We start from the raw sequence: 27775 nt of genomic DNA on the forward strand, positions 1-27775 counted from the left end.
TACTTCAATTTAACTCACGTAAACAAAGCCGGATCCCCTTAGGTCACTAACCATAGTAAGACATCTAATAGAAAATCCATTTGTCCCTCTTCATGAAAGCGACCCAAACACTTAAGAGCTTAGCAGTAAAGAAAGAGTTTTAAGTCACACACACACACGCCAGAGGCAGACTTTCTATTTAACAGGGTTATTCAGACAGACTTCTATAGTTTCAAGGGAAGAAGAGAAAGAGCAAACAGATCAGATGTAGTCGTCATGCTTGTTTCCCCTGGTGAGCCGAAGAGTCAGTTAGCCAGAGCAAAGCCTGTAGCCCTGCTGCTCTCTGACCAACCCTGAGGGCCCCACATCCATCTTACTGCCATGTTATCGCTACTCAGACCCAGAGAGGCAATCCTCTTAACTCCCTCACCCAACAGACAGAGAGAGAGAGAGGAAAGAGAGAAAATATATGTGAAGTAGAGAGAAACCCCCAGAGAAGCAGAAAGAGCCAGATAAGAGAGAGCCCCGTCTACATGTACAAAGCCCTGTCTACATGTATAGAACCCTGTCTACGTGTATAGAACCCTGTCTACGTGTATAGAACCCTGTCTACGTGTATAGAACCCTGTCTACGTGTATAAGAACCCTGTCTACGTGTATAGAACCCTGCCTACGTGTATAGAACCCTGTCTACGTGTACAGAGCCCTGTCTACGTGTACAGAGCCCTGTCTACGTGTGCAGAGCCCTGTCTACCTGTACAGAACCCTGTCTACAGGTACAGAACCCTGTCTACATGTACAGAGCCCTGTCTACACGTACAGAGCCCTGTCTACACGTGCAGAACCCTGTCTACACGTACAGAGCCCTGTCTACATGTACAGAGCCCTGTCTACATGTACAGAGCCCTGTCTACATGTACAGAGCCCTGTCTACATGTACAGAGCCCTGTCTACATGTACAGAGCCCTGTCTACATGTACAGAGCCCTGTCTACATGTACAGAACCCTGTCTACATGTACAGAGCCCTGTCTACATGTACAGAGCCCTGTCTACATGTACAGAGCCCTGTCTACATGTACAGAGCCCTGTCTACATGTACAGAGCCCTGTCTACATGTACAGAGCCCTGTCTACATGTACAGAGCCCTGTCTACATGTACAGAGCCCTGTCTACATGTACAGAGCCCTGTCTACATGTACAGAGCCCTGTATAGTACCAGTGTATGACAAAAAGCTAAATGGAACACATCCACCATGCTAGTGGGCTGTGGCCATTATCTGCCTTACCTGGTAGAGAGCCAGAGAATGGCCGTATCTCTGCAGAGGACCACTATTGATCGGCACCACGTCCCAGGTGCTGCTTTCCAGGTTATAACTGCAGGGGGGAAGAGAGACAGTCAGGCCTGAGCTATACAGAATATACACAACAAAGAAATGGATGGAGAGAGTGGAGGGAGAAGAAAGAGATGGACAGAGTGGAGGGAGAAGAAAGAGATGGACAGAGTGGAGGGAGAAGAAAGAGATGGACAGAGTGGAGGGAGAAGAAAGAGATGGACAGAGTGGAGGGAGAAGAAAGAGATGGACAGAGTGGAGGGAGAAGAAAGAGATGGACAGAGTGGAGGGAAAGAGAGAAAATGACAGAGAGAGACAAAAAGAGAAATAATTTGAAAACAAGTCCTATTTTGATAAACTCCCATAACGATTAGGTGAAATACCAGTGTGCCATCACAGCAGAAAGATTTGTGTTCCTGTTGCCACAAGGGAAACCAGTGAAGAACAAGCACCACTGCAAATACAAGCCATATTTATGTTTATTTATTTTCCATTTTGTACATCGTTACAACATAGCCATAATATGACATTTGAAATGTGGCTTTGGCAATGTAAACATATGTTCCCATGCCAATAAAGCCCTTTGAATTGAGAGAGAGAGGAAGAGCAAAAGACAGGAAGGAGACAAATATAGAGGTGGTAAGTAGACATTAACTACATTTCCATCCAGTTTTTATGCGAGTGAATTCATACTGTACAAAACAAATCACGACAGCTGTGATGGTAACAGGAAATTACTGTACAATTTTATAAATGCCGACAGATCACTTCCTCGTTCTACCGGGTGGGATCTTTTTTGCGTTGGTAAAATTAATTATGCGAAAAACGGTGGTGGAAACGACTTTATGCGCAAATATGAATATAAAAACCATCATATCGAAGTAAACTTGGAGTCACGTGATGACATGGTTGTGGTCCTCCCATTACGACTCGGGAAAGCATGCAGTTTATTAGGCTACAGATTAAGTAAATTATGAACTTCACAGGGTGGTGAAAGTGCATAATGAGCTTGATGCTCCTTTCCAATAAATATCCAGAGTCTTATTCTAGTGACATGACGATCGATGCTTGACTGCCTTTCGACAAATACAAATATTCTCGCTCCAATCCATAATAATCTCATCATGTAAACTAGCCTACCTGCACCACCTACCTGCACTATATTGGCAAGCTGTTGGCTAGAGCACCACGTGTCAAGACCAGAGTCGGCACATTTACTATTTAACGCAACAATTTCTGTAGAATTCAGTAGAATTGAAAATGCGATGGAAACTCAATGAACATTTGTATTCAGTACATGAAAACTTAATGGAAAAGGTATATTTAGTGTGCACTACGTCATCACACACTGATTTCTATCTGCAACAAGTCACTTGTGAGAAAATGCGTATATTTTCTTTACGCAGATTTGAGAATACTTGCATGACAATCTGTCGCCAACTGGATGGAAACCTAGCTACAGAGACGAAGACACAGACAGATATTTCAGGTCTCTCTTCAGTCAGTGCCTTACTTGAGCACCATGTGGAAGGAGCTGTAGTTGAAGCTGTATCCTCCGATGACCCACATGAGTTTCCCATGGACCACAGCCTTATGGGAGGCCCTGCCCAGGGATTGGCTGAAGGGCTTGACGTTAGACATCACCCAGTAAGACTCGGTGGATGGCACTGACAGAGCACAGTCTGGACCTGGAGAGAACCACACAACAAACTTATAAATGCATGAGAGTATGTGAGGTTCGTTTGTAGCAAAATACTCTCTTCAACAACTCTTTAATACATCTAACTAAACATGGTCCCACATCACCATCTGCTGGCGAAGAGCGTGACAACGCAGCTTATGTCATGATGATGGGGACAGCCATGACGGTGATGAACTCACATGGCTACCAGGACCCCACCACCCAGAGGCCGACTGGTGGCAGAACCATTAGTGGGTTTAATAAAGAGGGTCTCACTCTGGTTCATCAAACCCCATTATGAGAAAGATCCCATGATACTGACCCCTGTTGTCCCATATTAGAGTGGAGGAAAGCCAGTGGACAGGGGGAATGGGGGGCTTTGATGAGGTCTATGGGCCAGGACCCTGTCTAGCCCAATACATCAGTGGAGAAAACCTCATTGGGGAATGACCAGTGACCAGCAACTCAGTGTCAGAGCATAGGAGTGGCACCATGCTGGACAGTCCTGTCTCATTGAGAGGTGCTTGGTTGGCTCTACCCTGGACAGTCCCATCTCATTGAGAGGCGTTTGGGTGGTTCTACTGTAAATAAGACATGTTAATACATCCCCATACAGTATTCAGGAACAGTAGAGATCAAGTCAATGCATGGTTATACTAAGAGGATACCCAGACCAGCGACCCACCAGGTGTAAGAACAAAACCTCCAGCACCACTAGATGGCAGACATGGAACATAAGAGCTCCTCTTGGTCAACAGACAAGCAAGTGTTGTATTTAGTGTAGCCTGTATGAAAACGGACAGGATGGGTCAGTTTAAATAAGATCATGCAGAAACCGATGGTCTTCCACCTTCATCTCAAGATTAGATTGTTAGAGCATGAAAAAGGCCCCAACTACCAAGCTGTCAAAACAGTGTTCGCTATTATCTAACAGGCTACATGCATCCTACAACATGACCTCATTCCCTTCATCTAAACTAAGACTGTCCTATCTGCTGAGCACTTCAGATGTCAGCTTGTATTACTGTAATATATGAAACATGGTCTCTGTGCCTCTCTCTTCACAGTTCTCATTTCAGCCAGAAGATGGCAGTGGGACTCAATCTACAAGAACAAAAATAACTTAGCTTTGTCATTGAAGAATTAATGAACCCTATGAACCAACATGAAGATACCACACCACAACATTGTGAAAACTTTGACACAATATAACCATAGCCCTTGTCAGACCTTGCCAGCTGTCGTTGCAGACACAGCTCTTCTCCCCAGTAAGGTCACAGTAGCCCTGGTCGGGGCTGCCACAGTTGTTCCTGCAGTAGGGGATGTCACAGGCCTCGCCCTTCCAGTACTTCTCACACTCGCAGTACACCCGGCTGGCGATGGAGTTCCCTGTGCTGCACTTCCCATGACTGGAGCAGTTATTGGGGCACGAGTTGACCCTATAGACCCAGAATGTAGAGATGGTGAATTAGATGAGTGAAAGCATGAGACCATGGCAGGGATGGGGAAGTACATTTGGAAAGGTTATCATTTTAAATAAGAATTTGCTCTTAATTCACTTACTTGTATCAATAAATGTTGAATAAAAATAAATAAATAATTGAGGAAAAACAAATAGCTGAAAGAATGATTGATTGACAGAGGTGATTGACATGTATTGGGGTATGTGTTTTCAGGGAGCAGAACAGACACAGGGTGAGATACAGAGAGAATTAAAGAGATGTGCAGACAAAATAATAGAGAAAGAGGGAAGGTAGACAGAAACAGAAGGAGGTCAAGGATCCAGGATAATGCATGGGCTTTTCAACAACAGGGGGACTATAATGTTTACCGCTGTGACAAGAGCGTTGCTATGGCAACACCTTTATGGCCACATGGTGTGTGTCTGTGCTGGAGGCCTCGAGGCTGAGCTTGACTTATTTGAAAGCTCATCTTTCTCTTTGGCTGCTGCTTTCTGAGACAACCCAATGAGTTCATTTTCAGAATCACACACACACACGTATCTCCTATGTTAAGGGGTGTCATCTTCTCAGCTGTGATGCCAATTCCCAGCTACTCTGGTGAGAGACATTGTAGACCCTAGTCTCCAGGGTCTACAATGTGGCCTAGAGAGTCTGAAGTTGTATGTGTGCAGTAGTGCTGAGCGATTAACCGAAATGTTGGTTATTTATTTTCAGTTTTCTAAACAACTAATTGAAAAACATCATTTCAATTATTTGAATTCCATTTGGTATTTTTTCTTCTTCTGTGAGCTCAATGCGTAAATTGCAGTTTTTCATAGAGATAAATCTGCTCAATGTAGTAGGGAGCCAATGTTCTACATAGTTTACAAGAGAAAACATGATAATTAACTACAATGACCATAATCCATTGCGCGGCTACTTGTCCTGTCTGTTTCTTTTAAGCTTACTACATAAGAGACAGCAAAATGCACGATCAAGAGAAGATACCTCGCGAAGAAACTGCTCTCAATATATCTCTCAGACCGCATAGGCAGCAGCTCTATAGAGATGAGATGATGACTAGGAATGAAATAATAAAGCCATCAAATAAAACAAAATGTAATATTTTATTAAAGGGAAATAAATGATGATAAGAGATAAGCAGTAATGGGCAGTCACTACCATGATGGAACAGTTTTTTTAAATGTATAACTTTACCTTTATTTAACGAGGCATGTCAGTTAAGACTTGTCTGCTACTGAGCCAGAGACTTCCCTATTGGTCTTATATGGTATAGGTGAGGATTCTGACTGTGAATGTAGTGTGTATGGGGATGGGGCTACTCACGAGTAGGAGATGTGGAATCCAGTCAAGTTGTAGGCAGCGTCACTGAAAAAGTGCAACAGTGCATATCCAGAGGTGGCTACCACTTCCGGAACTGTCTCATTCCCTCTCGTTTCCGGGACAACGAGACCGCTGTGGGAGAAAAATAAAAATACATTACGCGCACGCACACACACACACACACGCTCGTTAAGCTCCAAAGCTTGCTGGATAAATGATCGCCCTTTGCTTGACTGCTGAGCTGGTTTGCTGTCACCATGAAAACCCTCCTGCCCGTCCTCCCTCCTTACATCATTGGGAGAAAGTGACTCCTTCCTCTCCTCGGGATCGATCCCTCCATTGCATGGAGGATCAAACTCAGGCCTGCCCTGCACAGCTCAATCAAGGTCATCAAAGAGGGAGGAGAAATCCGCTCCCCACCAGGAAGACTACAACCAGGTTCAACACAAAGACCACACAGCCAATACTGATGGACCAGGGGAGAGTCCATATGGAAGAACCCCCAGTGGAAGGAATTACATTAGGGACCTATTCTTCAAAGGGGGCGGGAGGGTGGCTGGGTGGGTGGGTGGAGAACACTACTTCTAAAGACTTGAGAGGAGGAACACCTAAGAGCTACACTGAACTAAAATATAAACGCAACCATTTCAAAGGTTTTACTGAGTTACCATTCATATAAGAAAATCAGTGAAATAAATTCATTAGGCTCTCACGTCGGGAATATAGATATGCATCCGTTGGTCACGGACACCATTAAAAAAGGTAAGGGCGTGGATCAGAAACCAGTAAGTATCTGGTGTGACTACCATTTGCCTCATGCAGCGCGACATCTCCTTCGCATAGTTGATCAGGTTGTTGTTCATAGTAGCCTGTGATGATGTTCCACTCCTCTTCAATGGCTGTACGAAGTTGATGGATATTGGCAGGAACTGGAAAACGCTGTCGTACAGGTCGATCCAGAGCATCCCAAACATGCTCAATGGGTGACATGTCTGATGAGTATGCAGGCCATGGAAGAACATTTTCAGCTTCCACGAATTGTGTAGATCCTTGCGACATGGGACCGTGCATTACCATGCTGTAACATGAGATGATGGCAGTGGATGAATGGCACAACAATGGGCCTCAGGATCTCGTCACGGTATCTCTGTGCATTCAAATTGCCGTCGATAAAATGCAATTGCGCTCGTTGTCCGTAGCTCATGCCTGCCTATACAGTAACCCCACCGCCACCATGGGCACTCCGTTCGCCCACACTACGCCATGCACACTATCTGCTATCTGCCCAGTACGGTTGATACCAGGATTCATCTGTGATGAGCAGACTTCTCCAGCGTCCCAGTGGCCATCGAAGGTGAGCATTTGCCCACTGAAGTCGGTGAGGACGACAAACATTCAGATGAGCTTCCCTGGTTATTTCAGAAATTCTTTGGTTGTGCAAACCCACAGTTTCATCAGCTGTCCAAACCCACAGTTTCATCAGCTGTCCAGGTGGCTGGTTTCAGACAATCCCGCAGGTGAAGAAGCCGGATGTGGAGGTCTTGGGCTGGCGTGGTTACATGTGGTCTGAGGTTGAGGCCGGTTGGATGTACTGCCAGATTCTCTAAAATGAAGTTGAAGGCGGCTTATGGTAGAGAAATTAACATTCAATTCTCTGGTATCAGCTCTGGTGGACATTCCTCCAGTCAGCATGCCAATTGCACACTCCCTCAAAACTTGAGACATCTGTGGAATTGTGTTGTGTGAAAACTGCACATTTCAGATTGGCCTTTTATTGTCCCCAGCACAAGGTGCACCTGTGTAATGATCATGCTGTTTAAATCAGCTTCTTGATATGCCACACCTATCAGGAGGATGGATTATCTTGGCAAAGATGAAATGCTCACAAACAGGGATGTTAAATCTGTGCACATTTGAAATAAATAAGCTTTTTGTCCATATGGAACATTTCTGGGATCTTTAATTTCAGCTCATGAAACATCGGACCAACACTTTACATGTTGCGTTCATATTTTTACTCAGTGTAAATGCAGAGTATTAATCCATTGATTCATGGATAACACCCACTCGTTACCTATAATGGAAAGAGAGAGAACAATTCCTCTTCAGCTAGCCAGTATTCTGAATCATCACTGTGTGGATTCTATTTAGCGGCATGTGACCCGCCCAACTAGGTTTGAGGTATACAGTATTTGGTGTTCGTGCATGCACAGTTGACTGCATACTAGAGAGAACACACATATGTACATGCATACAGCATGATGACCTCACCTGAATACTGCAACCAGAGGTGCATAGATGGAGTCTCCATCGTAGATGTACATGTGGTCCCAGCTACATTCCGTGGCAAAATGGTTGAAGCGCAACCTGAGCACAGCGTTTGGGCTGGACGACAGAACATAGAGCATGGTTTAAAATGGGTGGCTATTGGGCTGCAGTAGTAACTACAACACTGCCCACGATGATCAGGAGTCTTTACATTAGACAAAGAGTTTAACACGAAGACCGCTGAACAATAACAAATCAGTCTAAGAATGAATACATACTGTACAGAATATAGATAGAAGAGGGTATGAACAGAGATAGGAGGGAGGAGAGGAAAGAGAGCAAGAGCTACTTACTAGCCCTCGATCAGCCAGGTGCACTTAGTCTTGTACTTGTAGTTGATAGGTCCATCTGTGAGGGAACCTGATGGCTCTGTTAACCTGGCAAAGAGTGAAAAGCAACAATTAAAAAATGGAGAAAGATAGATGGACAGATAGCTCACATAAAGGGGGAGGGGATAGGGTATAGCAGTGTTTCCCCTATATTAATTTAGCAGCGGTGGCCCACCACTGCTAACTATTTGCAACCACTTCAAAAAATGTTAATATGCTGATGTGCTTTTAAACGCCTACACCAGTATAAATCCACTTTTTCAAGCTAAAAGACGATGGCCAGAGCTTACCAACACTTTTGCACAACAACATAAGTCCATAAGTTATCGTTTTAGTCAAAGTATGAAGTATTTGTGCTTCAAGTGACAAATTTGAATGTGTGATTTTGGGTGTTTTCGTGAGTCTTACGTGTCTTTTCCTATGAAATGACACGCCAATTCTTTTCAGCCTCCATTTTGTTTCAGGGCTGGGTTTTATTTCAATGTTAACACCCACCAGCATGGCAATTTTTATTAAGCAGAAACAACTGCTGGAACTTCTTCCTATTTGCGAGTCGTCTGAGAGCCAAACAGCCAGATATTGTCAAAATTGGCTATATCGTACAAATTTCTGAAAACAGAACTTGATCTTACTTTAAGGTTAGGGTTAGGCCAGCATTTTTCCAAACTCGGTCCTCAAAGCTTGATGATTAGTTAATTATTTCAATCAGCGTGTAGCGTGTGTAGTGCTAGGGCAAAAACCAAAACGTGCACTCCTTGGGGTCCCATTGACAGAGTTTGGGAAACACTGGGTTAGGCTAAGGTTAGCAGTCTGGTTAGGCTACGGTTAGCAGTCTGGTTAGGCTAAGGTTAGCAGTCTGGTTAGGCTAAGGTTAGTAGTCTGGTTAGGCTAGGGTTAGCAGTCTGGTTAGGGTAAAGGTGAGAGTCAGGTTTAAAATCAGATTTTAAGAGAAAGTAGAAATAGACCAGGTTTATAACTTTGTGGCTATGTTAATTAGTGACCACCATACACTTGGGCGCCTTACTATAGAGTAAATTAAAATTTTTACCAGCAAAATATCCCAATCTATTGTATCATTTGTCAAGTTTCACTTATTTTTGAGCTAGTCTGCATAAAAATAAAATGTGACAATTTTTATTTTATTTTTTATTGCGTGGTATGATTGCATTTTAGAACCCCGCTCCCCCGGTCACCCCAAGATGAATGGTTTTGACCACTAACGTTTTAGGCAAATTAGTTTTGCATGGCCTGATGCAGGGTTTGCTCATTTTCAACCATTCCATTGATCCTAAATCGAAATCTCCACCATCACAGGGCACCTTGCCATACAAAAAAGCATGCACATTAATTCAATAAAACACTCCAACCCATTCACTAGTTAGGCCATCCATACAACCAGAGGTTATATTTTTTCTTTTTCTATGGAGGATTCGCGGCTGCAATTTAGACAACACATTGATATATAGCTGCACAATTTAGACAACACATTGATATATAGCTGCACAATTTAGACAACACATTGATATATAGCTGCACAATTTAGACAACACATTGATATATAGCTGCACAATTTAGACAACGCTAGCTAGCTTGCAGAAATGAAGAGAGAACAAAGAATATAGCTATTTTGATCATGTCCGTGTGCATGTCCAAATATTAATGACGTCTGGAACACGGTTTCACTGGAATTATCAAAACGGCAGTGGTGTACAGTACTTAAGTAAAAATACTTTTTGGGGTATCTGTACTTTCCTACTTATATTTTTGCCAACTTTTACTTTTACTTTTACTTTACTACATTCCTAAAGAAAATAATGTACTTTTTACTCCACACATTTTCCCTGACACCCAAAAGTACTCGTTACATTTTGACATGAAAACGGTCAGAATCACACACTTATCAAGAGAACATCCCTGGTCATCTCTACTGCATCTGATCTGTAAATCACTAAACACAAATGCTTCGTTTGTAAATGATGTCTGTGTGAGTGTCGGAGTGTGCCTCTGGCTATCCGTTAAAAAAAAAGAACGAAAATTGTCCCGTCTGGTTTGCTTAATATACAGAATTTGAAATGGTTTATACTTGTACTTTTGATACTTAAGTACATTTAAAACCAAATACTTTTAGACTTTTACACACAGTATTTTAAGTTATCTTTACATTTACCCAGGTATGACAATTGAGTACTTTTTCTCCCACTGTCAAATGGCAAGAGTCAGACAACGTCAACAACTGGTATAGGCTTAGCTGAGACTCATTTCTTGACAGGTAGGTTGCTAGTCTTTTTCTGAAATAATTATTATGACAGTCTTAATTATTATAGTAGTCTGAAATGGTGCTGACATAACTTTCATTAGCTAGCTAAGGTTATCATGCTAGCTAGTTACACTGACACCTGTCAGTCAGTGGCCTAAATGTTGTTATTTCTCTACTACACCACAATGTTCCCACTCCCAATTCCTGAATATGTATTAGCAGCATGCGTCAGTCTTTGGGCTGGAACCTAAACGTGAATTTCCGCTCTAGGACAGGAATTACTCTAAATAGGTGCGGCAACTTCCTCTGAGGCGGGGCTTTAAATGGACAGTGCGAGATTTTGTGAATTAAGCCTTTTTTCTACTAACCCATATAGTCAGATGAACTCATCGTTATCATTTTATGTCTCTGCATGCAGTATGTAGGACGTTGCTAACTAGCGTTAGAGTAAACGCTTACTAGCGTTAGCCCAATGACTGGAAGTGTATGGGAACAGTATGCATGTTGTTCGCATAGACTTTCAGTCATTACGCTAACGCGAGTTAGCGAAGGCTTGCATATGAGCACATCACCGTGATTCAGCTACTGTACATTTCCTGTCAAAGAGTATTGTCTGAGGTGTGGCAGGAAGGCTTCCTGCCACAGGAAATGTACAGTAGCTGAATCACGGTGATGTGAGCATTGGGTCAACAACCGAAAGGTCGCTGGTTCGAATCCCGAGCCGACTAGGTGAAAAACCTATCGCTGTGCCCTTGAGCATTCAACCCTAATTGCTCCTGATAAAATATGTAAATGTGTTTAGGGGTGTGTGTGTGTGTGTGTGTGTGTGCGTGCGTGTGTGAGCGAGAGCGTCTGTTTGTGTGTGCATTGGCGTTCTCTAAATGTGGCCACATTGACAGCCTTCCTCAACTCAAATGGGGAATTGAGGGACAGATATGTGTCTGCTTTAAGGGGCCCTTAACTGAAAAAGAATCCCAACGTCCATCTCAACCAATTACACTGAAACCACAAGTGTTATAGGAAATCATTAGCTCTCCCATTCAGAAAGCATCGGTCTTGTTTACTGGACAACACCTCCATCTACAGCCACACAGAGACTATTAGACAATGCTATTCTCTGGTCACCCTGACGTAATGGGACAAAATGGAAGACTACTGAAGGAGAGCCAGGAGCTGATGTCATCAGGATATTGACATGGGGTAAACAACGCGCAAGTCACCATTATCTGATATATTATTGTCACTGCTGGGAGCCTGGGACACTGTGGTCACACTGGCACCCAGCCACATCACTTCCTGGTATCAGCCTTGACAACAAATCCTCCAACAACACTGTGTCTGTGTCTGTGTGTGTTTTACTATCCTTGTAGGGACCAGAAGTAAAACAAGGAACATTTCGCTGGTCCCCACAAGGAAAAAGGCTATTTTAAGTTTAGGTGTTAGGGTTAGAATTAGGGTTTTGGGATTAAGGTCAAGTTTAGGGCTAGGTTAAAGGTTAGAGTAAATAGGATTTTGAATTAGAATCAATTGTTTGGTCGCTTCAAGGAGAGTAAAACAAACATATCTGTGTGCGTGTGTGACGGGGGGGCAGTGACTGTCTCTTATTCACACATCAGCAGTGACCTTATGCCAATGACCTTATGCCGCATGTCATGTAGATGACAACAATGACCTTTCAACAACCTTAATGCACAGAAGAAAATGCATTAAGAGAAATGCTCTGGAATCATGCAGGGCATGGATAGGCAACTCCAGTCCTCTGTGGCCTAATAAGTGTCTCTTATGCCCAGGGCACCAGTGAACACACCTGACTCCAATAATCAACTAATCATGATCTTCCGTTTAAAATGCAGTTAGTTTAATTAGCTGTGTTTGCTAGGGATGGGGGAAAGGTATGACACCACTCCGGCCCACGAGGAGTTGCCCATCCCTGATGCAGAGAGTACATTCAGCATGGTACCAAGTCAACCAACTCACTACCAAGTGGAACTAAGTGACAGATGGGAATATAACACGGAATTGACTTGTTATTATTAATAATACATCCTTTTTAGAGGCATCTCCAGGGAATTAAAAGGACGGAGAGTCAGGTAGACCGAGACAGACAGAGAGAGTCAGGTAGACCGAGACAGACAGAGAGAGTCAGGTAGACCGAGACAGACAGAGAGAGTCAGGTAGACCGAGACAGACAGAGAGAGTCAGGTAGACCGAGACAGACAGAGAGTCAGGTAGACCGAGACAGACAGAGAGAGTCAGGTAGACCGAGACAGACAGAGAGAGTCAGGTAGACCGAGACAGACAGAGAGAGTCAGGTAGACCGAGACAGACAGAGAGAGTCAGGTAGACCGAGACAGACAGAGAGAGTCAGGTAGACCGAGACAGACAGAGAGTCAGGTAGACCGAGACAGACAGAGAGAGTCAGGTAGACCGAGACAGACAGAGAGAGTCAGGTAGACCGAGACAGACAGAGAGAGTCAGGTAGACCGAGACAGACAGAGAGAGTCAGGTAGACCGAGACAGACAGAGAGAGTCAGGTAGACCGAGACAGACAGAGAGAGTCAGGTAGACCGAGACAGACAGAGAGAGTCAGGTAGACCGAGACAGACAGAGAGAGTCAGGTAGACCGAGACAGACAGAGAGAGTCAGGTAGACCGAGACAGACAGAGAGAGTCAGGTAGACCGAGACAGACAGAGAGAGTCAGGTAGACCGAGACAGACAGAGAGAGTCAGGTAGACCGAGACAGACAGAGAGAGTCAGGTAGACCGAGACAGACAGAGAGAGTCAGGTAGACCGAGACAGACAGAGAGTCAGGTAGACCGAGACAGACAGAGAGAGTCAGGTAGACCGAGACAGACAGAGAGAGTCAGGTAGACCGAGACAGACAGAGAGAGTCAGGTAGACCGAGACAGACAGAGAGTCAGGTAGACCGAGACAGACAGAGAGAGTCAGGTAGACCGAGACAGACAGAGAGAGTCAGGTAGACCGAGACAGACAGAGAGAGTCAGAGGCAGTCAGACAGACAGAGAGTCAGACAGAAAGACAGACAGAGAGTCAGGTAGACCGAGACAGACAGAGAGAGTCAGAGGCAGTCAGACAGACAGAGAGTCAGACAGAAAGACAGAGACAGACAGAGAGTCAGGTAGACCGAGACAGACAGAGAGAGTCAGAGGCAGTCAGACAGACAGAGAGTCAGGTAGACCGAGACAGACAGAGAGAGTCAGAGGCAGTCAGACAGACAGAGAGTCAGACAGAAAGACAGAGACAGACCGAGAGATTCAGACAGCGACAGAGAGAGGGTCAGACAGAAAGACAGAGACAGACCGAGAGAGAGTCAGACAGAGACAGAGAGAGGGTCAGACAGAGAGACAGACTACACTAGCAAAAACCCAAACTAAGCTGCATTGCGTTGCGTTGCGTTGCTTTGAGCTGGGAGCTAAGTGCTGATTACAGACAGTATAACCCATCTGGCATTCAGGACAACCAGGTCAGGGCCTGTGGCAGGGTTAGGGAGGGGAACACACACACACAGAGAAAGAGAGACAGACAGACAAAAAGACAGACAGACACTATACACAGGCTGTCTGAGCCAGGCCAAGACAAACAACGCTACATTACACCACTCATGACCAGAGTTGGATCAGGGCCCTAGAGGGCCGAACGTGATGCCTCCATGTGATTAAAACAGACAGATTGCAGCCCAACCTGACTCCTAGGAGGCATGCTTCCAAATACCACCAATATAGAAGGGGAACCGGGTTGGCTACGTCCGGTGCAGGAAAACATGAACATGGCCATGTGAGTGAGTCACCAGGTTATGTTTGCGTCTCTCTCTCTTTCTAGCTCTCTTTCGCTCTCGTTATCATCTCTCTCTCAATCTCGCATTAATCCCAGGGATTGGAATATACATATTCATCTGAAAGGCAAGAGCTCAGATTGCCGTACTACACAGCTCTTACCCATTCAAGCAGACTACAACCAACAAGCTCATATTTTCAGATGAAAATCTTATCCGATTGCTCCAATGTCAGTCTGTGGGAGAGAGATATTGTGTAGGTGTGTGTTTTCTACTCGGAGCCTGGGAGGAATATATTACTGACCACCTGCAGCCATGCCGGAGACATCAAAAGGTCCAATACATCCTGTCTTCCATGCAGGATACAGACTGTGACGAGTAGAATGACAAATCTAACAGTAAATGAATAGGCCTGTGTTCTTTCCTCCAGTATTAAACCTGGACAAGCACATGGACGGTTTCATCCATCATTTCATAAAGAGCCTTTGAAGGACCGTCTTTTTAGACTTCAGCGATGCGCCAGTCTGACCACATATCGCCAAGAGTGGTCTGAACCCTGTGAGCATCAAACGCTACTAGAAGTAGACTCGGGCCTCAACTGGGGGGCGGAGTGTGCAGGTCCATTCATTTATTTTGCCAACCCTTAGAAAACTACAGCCTCTCAAAATGCACACGCAAAACTGCATGACACCGTGAACACAGCGAGATGCACAGTGAGGTACATCTTAATTCTCTCTCTCTCTCTCTCTCTCTCTCTCTCTCTCTCTCTCTCTCTCTCTCTCTCTCTCTCTCTCTCTCTCTCTCTCTCTCTCTCTCTCTCTCTCTCTCTCTCTCTCTCTCTCTCTCTCTCTCTCTCTCTCTCTCTCTCTCTCTCTCTCTCTCTCTCTCTCTCTCTCTCTCTCTCTCTCTCTCTCTCTCTCTCTCTCTCTCTCTCTCTCTCTCTCTCTCTCTCTCTCTCTCTCTCTCTCTCTCTCTCTCTCTCTCTCAATCACAAGGATGCACAGACAGAGTGGGAGAGGAAGAGAAGAAAAGGACAGGGAAGGACAAGACATAGTCTATCATAGCCCTCTAAAATAGTGAAACCCCAGCAATTACAGTGGGGCAAAAAAAGTATTTAGTCAGCCACCAATTGTGCAAGTTCTCCCACTTAAAAAGATGAGAGGCCTGTAATTGTCATCATAGGTACACTTCAACTATGACAGACAAAATGAGAGAAAAAAAATCCAGAAAATCACATTGTAGGATTTTTAATGAATTTATTTGCAAATTATGGTGGAAAATAAGTATTTGGTCAATAACAAAAGTGTATCTCAATACTTTGTTATATACCCTTTGTTGGCAATGACAGAGGTCAAACGTTTTCTGTAAGTCTTCACAAGGTTTTCACACACTGTTGTTGGTATTTTGGCCCATTCCTCCATGCAGATCTCCTCTAGAGCAGTGATCTTTTGGGGCTGTTGCTGGGCAACACGGACTTTCTACTCCCTCCAAAGATTGTCTATGGGGTTGAGATCTGGAGACTGGCTAGGCCACTCCAGGACCTTGAAATGCTTCTTACGAAGCCACTCCTTCGTTGCCCGGGCGGTGTGTTTGGGATCATTGTCATGCTGAAAGAGCCAGCCACGTTTCATCTTCAATGCCCTTGCTGATGGAAGGAGGTTTTCACTCAAAATCTTACGATACATGGCCCCATTAATTCTTTCCTTTACACGGATCAGTCATCCTGGTCCCTTTGCAGAAAAACAGCCCCAAAGCATGATGTTTCCACCCCCATGCTTCACAGTAGGTATGGTGTTCTTTGGATACAACTCAGCATTCTTTGTCCTCCAAACACGACGAGTTGAGTTTTTACCAAGAAGTTCTATTTTGGTTTCATCTGACCATATGACATTCTCCCAATCTTCTTCTGGATCATCCAAATGCACTCTAGCAAACTTCAGACAGGCCTGGACATGTACTGGCTTAAGCAGGGGGACACGTCTCGCACTGCAGGATTTGAGTCCCTGGCGGCATAGTGTGTTACTGATGGTAGGCTTTGTTACTTTGGTCCCAGCTCTCTGCAGGACATTCACTAGGTCCCCCCGTGTGGTTCTGGGATTTTTCTCACCATTCTTGTGATCATTTTGACCCCACGGGTGAGATCTTGCGTGGAGCCCCAGATCGAGGGAGATTATCAGTGGTCTTGTATGTCTTCCATTTCCTAATAATTGCTCCCACAGTTGATTTCTTCAAACCAAGCTGCTTACCTATTGCAGATTCAGTCTTCCCAGCCTGGTGCAGGTCTACAATGTTGTTTCTGGTGTCCTTTGACAGCTCTTTGGTTTTGGCCATAGTGGAGTTTGGAGTGTGACTGTTTGAGGTTGTGGACAGGTGTCTTTTATACTGATAACAAGTTCAAACAGGTGCCATTAATACAGGTAATGAGTGGAGGACAGAGGATCCTCTTAAAGAAGAACTTACAGGTCTGTGAGAGCAAGAAATCTTACTTGTTTGTAGGTGACCAAATACTTATTTTCCACCATAATTTGCGTATAAATTCATTAAAAATCCTACAATGTGATTTTCTGGATTTCATTTTCTCATTTTGTCTGTCATAGTTGAAGTGTACCTATGATGAAAATTACAGGCCTGTCTCGTCTTTTTAAGTGGGAGAACTTGCACAATTGGTGGCTGACTAAATACTTTTTTGCCCAACTGTATATATGCTGATCTATCTGACCTATAGTCAACACACCTCTAGTCCAATATGAAAGGCACTGTTCGTTGGAGCAAAGCAGTCATCCTGCAGAAGAACTATCCTGGTTCCTCCTACAACATCCTGTGACCTCACCGTTCTTTCACACCCAACTCTCTGCTCTCGCTGAGTCAGACTGCCTTCTCTCCTACTTTCCTAACTGAACAAACTTAGCAATGTTTTCATGATGAGCAGATTTCCATCTATCTACAGTACTCATCCTCTGCTACAACCAACACATACAGCCGGAAGTAAAGGAGTCTGAGCAGTCTCATGTTTCTTCTCTCCTGGGCTGTGTTCTGGGTCCTGAGCACTCCTGTCCCTCTCAAAGAGCTCTCACTGACCTGTCTGTCTGCTAGGAGCAGATCAAAGCCTTGCTCCCATTCTGCACAAGGGCTCTCAATCAAATTCAATGAGTCGAGAGAGACTGCATGGGAGAAGAGGAGAGAAGTGGTGAACAGGACCAGTCAGATAACCTCCTTCCTACAGCCAGGTGCTAGAGTGTAAGGGTATCAGAGAGAGACCCCTGAATGCTGATACAATCTAGACCTAGTCTGATCAGATGGAGGAAGTTCAGGTCCACAGTCCAGTTTCAAGTGAGGAAAATATACAGAGAATAAAGTGTCAAATGAGACTATGTGGGAGGTTTTCGTTCTTTTGATTTCTGCAAGCAGTAACTGGAAAGGTTTACTATATGGAAAAACAGGAGCAACCATTCCTTAGATGAATTAAATTCTTCACAGTTCTCTGTAAACAATGAATACAGAGAACTGATAGGCAGATGCACATAGTTACATATTTGGTGACTCTGCAATCATCATGAGGTGTCAATAAAGCACACAGTCATGTGCCCCTCTATTGTTCGACCAATAACAACACTCCAAACTCAGGACAACAGAAAATGCGTTCTTCAACATAAAGAGAGGGCCCAAGATTGTGAAAACATTGACACAAAGCACAAGGGTAAGTATAAGCATGCACACACACACACAAACACAGCTCTAGCATAGTGGACAAAGAGCTTAGTGACAGTTCCCAGTCAGCTGACAGTGACCTCATCTCTCAAGTGTTACACAATGTCCTCAATACACTGTTAAAGACAACTGTTTTCTTTGGGGACAGAGCAGGACCACTCCCTCACTGTAGCGTAGCCTTTAAAGAGATGTGGTACTGTAGCTGCATACGACGCACACAAAACACCCATCTCCCCCAGGCTATTGCAGCCCTGCGAATAGACAATGATAAATGAATCATTTACCCAATGGGTGACTGCTGCCTTGTTCCCTCATACACACAGGTACAGGCGCAGTGGTCCTTTGGCTGTCTGCTAGTGGGGGATGGACAGAACTGTTATCACGCTCCCGCTGACAGGGACAATGTGTGTGTACATACTGTATGATAAATCAGCATTGTAAGAGGGTGAAGATTGAGGGAGGATATTATCATAATCACTGCATGATTTTGAGTGTGTGCGCAAGTGTGTGAGCATGTGCGTGTGTGTGTGTGTGTGTGTGTCTCAGAGTGAAAACAATGGGGAGAAGAATAACCCGGTGTAAATAACCTTGACCATCCTTTATTAGGAATAAAAAATCTTGAAGGATAGAGTAAATGGGACTGTAAGAAAAGAGATTGATGTTTGTACGTCTCCAACACCTCTTCACGGTCCAGCAGCGTCACACCAGCAATTCATTCATCGGCAGACCCCGGGAACAGAAATCACATCGCTTTTACATTCTTTTCTAAAATAAGGTCAGGCTAAAGTTAATAGAATCGTATCTAACCAGCCCCTCCATACACCCTCTGCCTGAACCAATACCCTTGTATGTCAGCGTGAAATCTCAGAGAAACCCAATTGAGTGTTGTGGAAAGCATGAAGCACATGATGCAGTCAAACAGAGGTACTGCATTTGGCTCTATTTAGTCAAATGAAAGCTTGTGAATATTCAAAACAAGTTTATGGTAAAAAAAAAGAAAGACAGGCTGCTGAATGGTCACAGATCTGCAGGAAAATATAGTATGTCTAGAGCAGATGAATAATCATCACAACATTACAAAGGCCTTTCTAATTTACAGTCGCAGAGATCTCAATAAACAAAACAATCAATTGACACAACGAAAGAAACCGCGGGAAAAAGTGGCACGTGCTTCTCCAGCAACCACGAGAGTACGCGCATGTACAGAACGCGCGTGTGAACGAGCGGAGCTCTGAAAAGCGGCAACCAATACATCAAAGTTGGCACTCAAAATAAATTCACCACATACTGAAGGAATGTAGACTGGAGTCACGCAGATAACTCAGCAACATCACAGCAATATGGATAGCAAGGATCTGCATTTATACAACATTCAAATCTCAAGAAAAACAGGGGAAAGTCTTAGCCAAATTAATTTTGGAGCGTTCAAGGGAGCAGGGCTTGAACATGAGCGGGAATGTGATGCGCACAGGCACGCCTGTCGCCATCACGCACTCACACACACATACACGTATGAACATGAAAAAGGTGTTTGATACACATGAGAACACAATGAATTCTCTTCTGCGCTTCCAGCCTCTAAGACGTTGCCGTGTTATTCATATATTCACAGTATAAAAACAGCCCTCCTGCATTTCCTCTGAAGAACACCATTCCTGGACACTAGTGTGTAATACTGTACTTGCTGACAGAGAAAACAAGTTCCTTGTAAAAGCAGGTGATTAGTGAATCCTATCTCATCGCCAGAGGTTTTTCTGTGGGACTTTCTAGAATGTCACGCATGACACTAAAACCATGGTTTTCTCAGAAATCGTATGATCAAATAGCCATCTGAATCTATGGGTTCCTAGACCGTGTGCTTTTACGAAAACACCTCCATCACTCTCTTATATGAACATATGAGTGTTCAGCTGAACAAGTTCACGTCCTCCTGCCTTCTGGCAACATCACTACACCCACAAGCCTCTGATTCAATGATAGCTGACATCAGATTTCCACAGCAAACTTCAAACCTTCACCTGTGTAAAGTGGATAAAAACTAACTGCAACCCTATATAGCCTCTGCTCAGGTGAAAATATGGCATGTGGGGTACCACCACCCAAATCAGAGTAACCCTCTCTTATCTGGACAGTGAAATCTAAACTAAGCACCAGACAATCACAGGCTTTCCAGGATCCCGTAAATCCCATCTGATCCAGTGTGTGAAGGATTGGTGTCAGCGGTGGGATCCATGGCTGACAGGGATGAGATGAGGCTCATCCCACAGGCCTCACTTTCCTCATTAATATTACCATTATGTCCAACTGCCAGAGAAAAGAACAAGGCTGAGATGCTGCTGAATCCAATTACCAACACAGTGAAAAACATTCAGAAGAAGTGGAATACAGCTTGAGAATAGAAAACTAAAACAGAAAGCTTTGCAGTGGTGATTAGTGGGTAAAATTCCTCCGTGGCAGAGTGGTTCAGACTGTGCATAAGAGAACAAATATGTTTATAGTGATATACTGTATAGTCACAACACGGCAAATAGGTTGTAAATGAACTGAAAGCCAAATTATATAGAGGCTAATGCGTGCCTGCTTTTTTTTTCTTGTGTGTGTGTGTGTGTGCGTTTGCATTAGTGTGAGTGAGACAGAGCCCACCAGACTTTAAATGCTGCTCTACCAATTCACTGATGATGCAGGCGTGATTGTGAAGACATAAACAATGCAGTAATATCTAGCGCTACAATGACAACACACACATAATCCAGAAAAAGGAACACAAGTTATATATTTGACCTTTATTTAACTAGGCATGTCAGTTAAGAACAAATATTTATTTACAAGGGGCAGAACGACAGATTTTTACCTTGTCAGCTCAGGGATTCGATCCAGCAACCTTTCGGTTACTGGCCCAACACTCTAACCACTAGGCTACCTGCCGCCCCAGGTAGGGTGTGTGAGTGTGTGTGTGTGTGATGACGTTGGATGGTCTGTGTGAGAGCAGAAATAGACCATTCATTATAGTACTACTACTATTATTACCCACAGTTTACACCCAGCCCACAGTGGAACAATTACATAGGAAGGTCTAACTTAAAAGCCTTGTGTAGTTGAACAGTATTTTAACGACCCTGGGTTTATAAGCGCGGAAATCGACTATGCCGCACGAGCATGCTTTTACGGCACAGTCATTAAACATAGTGTAATAACCTATAGTTTCTTGGACTCTATGTATCATTACCAAAAATGTGCAAATAGACTTGCAAACTTGAGGAATATGCTCCAAAATGCAGTGTGGTTCCACAAGGAAGAGATGAGTGGCGGAGACCGAGAGGAACGAGGACAGCAGTACAGCCTAGGTTACAAGACTTGTGTAGGCCTAATGAATGACAAGCACAGAATATTATATTTGTGTTTTGTAAGTGATGATTCAGTGCATTTATCAAATGGCACTGTATGGATGTTGGAATTATTTTAGAGTGGAGTAGCCTAATAGTTGGAATAGTAACTGAAGTCTGGACACTGAATGTAGGCATCACAATAGCCTATTCTAATATTAACTCCTGCAGAATTAAGTGTTCCTCTAAGTAAAATTATAGACCAAACGTGAATTTTGTCCCGGGAAGAGAAGTATAGAAATATGATTTCTTTCTTTCAGCATATTCTCAGGGCTCCTGAGTGGCGCAGCGGTGTAAAGGCACTGCATCTCAGTGCTAGAGGCGTCACTACAGACACCCTGGTTGGAATCCAGGCTGTATCACTACCGACCATGATTGGGAGTCCCATAGGGCGGCGCACAGTTGGCCCAGCGTCGTCCGGGTTTGGCTGTCATTGTAAATAAGAATTGTTTCTTAAGTAACGTACTTGCCTAGTTAAATAAAAGTTGTTGTTTTTTTATTCTATATTTTGAGAGAATGCTAATGCGAGTTTAGGGACCTGTTGTGTAGCCTAAATTGCCATTTCTTTCAGTGACATTAAAAGCTGACAGTATTTCATTTTCAACCACATAATATTTGCATCCAAGACTAACTGAAATACTATCAGAAACATGCTGGATCATTTTCAAAGCTTTTAATTTCCTTCCTTAAATGTCATTTGGAAATCTCCCTGGTCCCTAAACGTCCTCGCTCCGTGAGAGAAGCAGAAATGAAAGATAACTTTTGTTCTCGATGTCAACTAGGTTATTGATGATGCATTGGATTTATGACATTCTGGCGAGCAAGGCTTTACTTAATATTCTAGACGAGCATCAAGTAATGACAGGAGAGTAGCCGCATCAAGTAATGACAGAAGAGAAGCTGCGTCAAGTAATGACAGAAGAGAAGCTGCATCAAGTAATGACAGGAGAGAAGCTGCATCAAGTAATGACAGGAGAGAAGCTTCACCAAGTAATGACAGGAGAGAAGCTGCATCAAGTAATGACAGGAGAGAAGCTGCACCAAGTAATGACAGGAGAGAAGCCGCATCAAGTAATGACAGAAGAGAAGCTGCGTCAAGTAATGACAGAAGAGAAGCTGCATCAAGTAATGACAGAAGAGAAGCTGCATCGAGTAATGACAGAAGAGAAGCTGCATCAAGTAATGACAGAAGAGAAGCTGCATCAAGTAATGACAGAAGAGAAGCTGCATCAAGTAATGACAGAAGAGAAGCTGCATCAAGTAATGACAGAAGAGAAGCTGCATCAAGTAATGACAGGAGAGAAGCTGCATCAAGTAATGACAGAAGAGAAGCTGCATCAAGTAATGACAGGAGAGAAGCTGCATCAAGTAATGACAGGAGAGAACCTGCATCAAGTAATGACAGGAGAGAAGCTGCATCAAGTAATGGCAGGAGAGAAGCTGCATCAAGTAATGACAGGAGAGAAGCTGCATCAAGTAATGACAGGAGAGAAGCTGCATCAAGTAATGACAGAAGAGAAGCTGCATCAAGTAATGACAGAAGAGAAGCTGCATCGAGTAATGACAGAAGAGAAGCTGCATCAAGTAATGACAGAAGAGAAGCTGCATCAAGTAATGACAGAAGAGAAGCTGCATCAAGTAATGACAGGAGAGAAGCTGCACCAAGTAATGACAGGAGAGAAGCTGCATCAAGTAATGACAGGAGAGAAGCTGCATCAAGTAATGACAGAAGAGAAGCTGCATCAAGTAATGACAGGAGAGAAGCTGCATCAAGTAATGACAGAAGAGAAGCTGCATCAAGTAATGACAGAAGAGAAGCTGCATGTATCTACTAATTATAGTCAAGTTGACAAATAAATAGCCTGTTTATGCTATGTTCAAAAGGTAGGCTAATACATTTACAGTTAACAAACAAATCTTTACTATTAGGCCCATAGAGATCCTATTAAATGAATACGGATTACATAGGTCTACGTAATTCTATGATTAGGCATATAGAATTGTTATTTATTTCTTGAAGTGCGTGCACACGAGGTCCCTGTACCGGAAAGTTCACACCTCTTGAATTTTTCCACATTTAGTTGTGTTACAGCCAGAATTTGTCATCACTGGTCTACACACACACAATACCCTATAATGTCAAAGTGGAATTGTGTTGTTCAAAAATGTTTACAAATGAATGAAAAATGAAAAGCTGAAATGTCTTCAGTCAAGAAGTATTCAACCCTTTTGTTATGGCAAGCCTAAATAAATTCAGAAGTAAAATCAGCTTAACACGTCACATAATAAGTTGCATGGACTCACTCTGTGTGCAGTAATAGTGTTTAACAAGATTATTTAATGACTACCTCATCTCTGTACCATACATACAAATATTTGTTAAGTCCCTCAGTCAAGCAGTGAATTTCAAACACAGATTCAACCACAAATACCAGGGAGGTTTTCCAATGCCTCGCAAAGAAGGGCACCTATCGGTAGAAAAAAAAAAGCAGACATTCCATTTTTTCAAGCATAGTGGTGGCTGCATCATGTGATGGGTATGCTTGTAATCCTTAAGGACTGGACAGTTTTCAGGATAAAAAATAAACGGAAAAGAGGTAAGCTCAGGCAGAATCCTAGAGAATCCGGGTTCAGTCTGCTTTCCACCAGACACTGGGAGGTGAATTCACATTTTATACTTGAAAATCTATGGCAAGACCTGAAAAGGGTTGTCTAGCAATGACAAACAACCAATTTGACAACTCTTGAAGATTTTTTAAAAGAATTATGGGCCAATGTTGCACAATCCAGGTGTGGAAAGCTCTTAAGAGACTTACACAAAAAGACTCACAGCCATAATCGCTGCCAAAAGGTGCTTCTAGAAAGTATTGAGTCAGGGATGTGAATACTTGTGTAAATTTGCTAAAAAAAAAATTAAACTTGTCATTATGGGGTATTGTGTGTGGATGGGTGAGATTGTTATTTTATTTCATCTATTTTGAATTTGTTTTTATAATGGATCCCCATGTATTATGGATGCCCATGTATTATGGATGCCAAAGCAGCAGCTCCTCTTCCTGGGGTCCAGCAAAACTAAGGCAGTTTATACAATTTTAAAAACATTACAATACATTCACAGATTTCACAACACACTGTGTGCCCTCTGGCCCCTACTCCACCACTACCACATATCTCCAGTACAAAATCCATGTGTATGTATAGTGCATATGTTATCATGTGTGTGTGTGTGTGTGTGTGTGTGTGTGTGTATGTGTGTGTGTGTGCGCATGTGCACATTTGTCTGTGCCAATGTTTGTGTTGCTTCACAGTCTCCGCTGGTCCATAAGGTGTTTTTTATCTAATTTTACTGCTTGCCTCAGTTACTTGATATGGAATAGAGTTCCATGTAGTAATGGCTCTATGTAGTACTGTGTGCCTCCCATAGTCTGTTCTGGACTGTGAAAATACCTCGTGGCATGTCTTGTGGGGTATGCATGCGTGTCCGAGCTGTGTGCCAGTAGTTTAGACAGACAGCTCGGTGCATTCAACATGTCAATACCACTCATAAATAAAAGTAGTGATGAAGTCAATCTCTCCTCCACTTTCAGCCAGGAGAGATTGACATGCATATTATTAATAGTAGCTCTCTGTGTACATCCAAGGGCCAGCCGTGCTGCCCTGTTCTGAGCTAATTCCTGAGTCCTTTTTTGTGGCACCTGACCACACGACTGAACAGTACTCAAAGTGCAGGCAAAACTAGGGCCTGTAGGACCTGCCTTGTTGATAGTGTTGTTAAGGCAGAGCATCGCTTTATTATAGACAGACTTCTCCCCATCTTAGCAACTACTGCATCAATATGTTTTGACCATGACAGTTTACAATCTAGTGTTACTCCAAGCGGTTTGGTCATCTCAACTTGCTCAATTTCCACATTATTTATTAGAAGATTTAGTTGAGGTTTAGGGTTTAGTGAGTGTTTTTTTCCAAATACAATGCCTTTTGTTTTAGAAATATTTCGGGCTAACTTATTCCTTGCCACCCACTGAAACTAACTGCAGCTCTTTGTTGAGTGTTGCAGTCATTTCAGTCGCTGTAGTAGCTAAGGTGTGTAGTGTTGAGTCATCTACAAACTCTATAAACTCTGGCTTTACTCAAAGTCAGTGACATGTCATTAGTAAAAAATCTAAAAAGCAAGGGGCCTAAACAGCTACCCTGGGGAATTCCTGATTCTAACTGGATTATATTTGATAGGCTTCCATTAAAGAACACACTCTGTGTCCTGTTAGACAAGTAACTCTTTATCCACATTATAGCAGGGGGTGTAAAGCCATAACACATACATGGTTCCAGCAGCAGACTATGATCAATAATGTCAAAAGCTGCACTGAAGTCTAACAAGACAGCCCCCACAATCATTTTATCATCAATTTCTCTCAATCATCAGTAATTTGTGTAAGTGCTGTGCTTGTTGAGTGTCCCTCCCTATAAGCGTGCTGAAATTCTGTTGTCAATTTGTTTACTGTAAAATAGCATTGCATATGGTCAAACACAATTTTTCCAGAAGTTTACTAAGGGTTGGTAACAGGCTGATTGGTCAGCTATTTGAGCCAGTAAAGGGGGCTTTACTATTCTTGGGTAGAGGAATGACTTTAGCTTCCCTCCATGCCTGAGGGCACGCACACGCTCTCTAGTAGGCTTAAATTGACGATGTGACAAATAGGAGTTGCAATATAGTCTGCTAATATCCTCAGTAATTTTCCATCTAGATTGTCAGAGCCTGGTGGCTTGTCATTGTTGACAGACAATAATTTTTTCACCTCTTCCACACTGACTTTATGGAATTCAAAAGTACAATTATTGTCTTTCATAATTTGGTCCGATATACTTGGATGTGTAGTGTCAGCGTTTGTTGCTGGCATATCATCCCTAGGTTTGATTATCTTGCCAATGAAAAAGTAATTCAAGTAGTTTGCAATATCAGTGGGCTTTGTGATGAATGAGCCATCTGATTCAATAAATGAAGGAGCCGAGTTGGCTTTTTTTCCCAAAATGTAATTTAAGGTGCCCCAATTCAGGCTGTAACACAACAAAATGTGGAATAAGTCAAGGGGTAGGAATACTTTCTGAAGGCACTGGAAATCTACTTTCGAGAGAGAGCGACAGACAGTCAGACAATAGTTTCATTCACAGAGCCAGATAAATCTATGTGTCCTGGCACTATGATGGAGAGCTGCTTCCAGTTTCTCCAGAGCTGACCACACCACTGATATCTCCATCTGCAGGCAAGTCACTCTATAGCCTGAACAGATGATTTAGGATCAGTTCTCCCTAACAGGAACCTGACCCAATCCATTAAGAGCTAAACAACGACTGGCTCTGGATCTGAATGTTAGACCTCTGTTTAGACATAGAGGAGAACTGAGATTGGAGGGTCGGTCTGTTAAAGCAATGCCAGACTAATAGGCACCTCCTGCTAACTCAGTCCTCCTGGTGGTGGGCCCCATCACATCTGCTCTTCATTAGCACTCCATTGTGTTCTGGCCTCTTTTACGCTGTGTTTAGACAGGCAGCCCAATTCCGATTTTTCACTAATTGGTCTTTTGACCTATCAGATCAGCTTTGAATAATATCTGATGTGATTGGTCAAAAGACCAATTAGTGGAAAAAAGACCCGAATTGGGCTGCCTGTGTAAACGCAGCCTTAGAGCTAGCTGCAAGGGGACTCCATGCCAACAGAAATCACTTCTGCTGTTGTCAGCCTCCTCCTGATTTCATTAAAGGACTGGGTTCCCCATATTGTACGCCCCACACACTCCTTGGAACACAACAGACCCCTTAGAAAAGAAACTCAGTCTGGCAGCTCCAACACGGTCTTCATACAATATTCATTTATAAAGTATATTTAACAGAAATTCTCTCCCAATCAAGTCCTGAGCTGAGCAAACAAGACACTGGAAGAAAGAAAGAGTAACACATTGTTTCTGTGAAAAGAGAGATGTTGACCACTGGTGTCAGCAATTCGAGGCAAACAAAAGCTGAGTCTTGGACAAACATGTCAAAGTGGTTTAATTGGTGCGTTAAAGGGCAGGAAGCAGGAGTTTTTACTCACCAAAGTAACAGTGTGGTTAAAGACTAAGTAACTTAGTTCTAGTCACGATATGGTTACCTATAACAACAAACATTATGTTTTAGCCACAGTAGGTTAGTGGCACATTAATT

General features: G+C 43.3%; 1 protein-coding gene across 2 annotated transcripts in view; it reads right to left on the minus strand.

The window, feature by feature from the left end:
- Positions 1 to 27775, minus strand: part of LOC139412626 (attractin-like protein 1) — a 319192-nt gene that overhangs the window by 268516 nt on the left and 22901 nt on the right. For both annotated transcript variants that reach the window (XM_071159320.1, XM_071159317.1), the window contains exons 2-7: positions 8400 to 8483; positions 8050 to 8163; positions 5782 to 5910; positions 4223 to 4431; positions 2825 to 2999; positions 1267 to 1354 (exon numbers count right to left, since the gene is read on the minus strand). In XM_071159320.1, coding sequence (XP_071015421.1) covers positions 1267 to 1354; positions 2825 to 2999; positions 4223 to 4431; positions 5782 to 5910; positions 8050 to 8163; positions 8400 to 8483 — 799 coding nt within the window. The remainder of the gene's footprint in view (positions 1 to 1266; positions 1355 to 2824; positions 3000 to 4222; positions 4432 to 5781; positions 5911 to 8049; positions 8164 to 8399; positions 8484 to 27775) is intronic.

The sequence above is a fragment of the Oncorhynchus clarkii genome, chromosome 1 (genome assembly GCF_045791955.1).
Source record: "Oncorhynchus clarkii lewisi isolate Uvic-CL-2024 chromosome 1, UVic_Ocla_1.0, whole genome shotgun sequence".
Classification (NCBI taxonomy): Eukaryota; Metazoa; Chordata; class Actinopteri; order Salmoniformes; family Salmonidae; genus Oncorhynchus; species Oncorhynchus clarkii.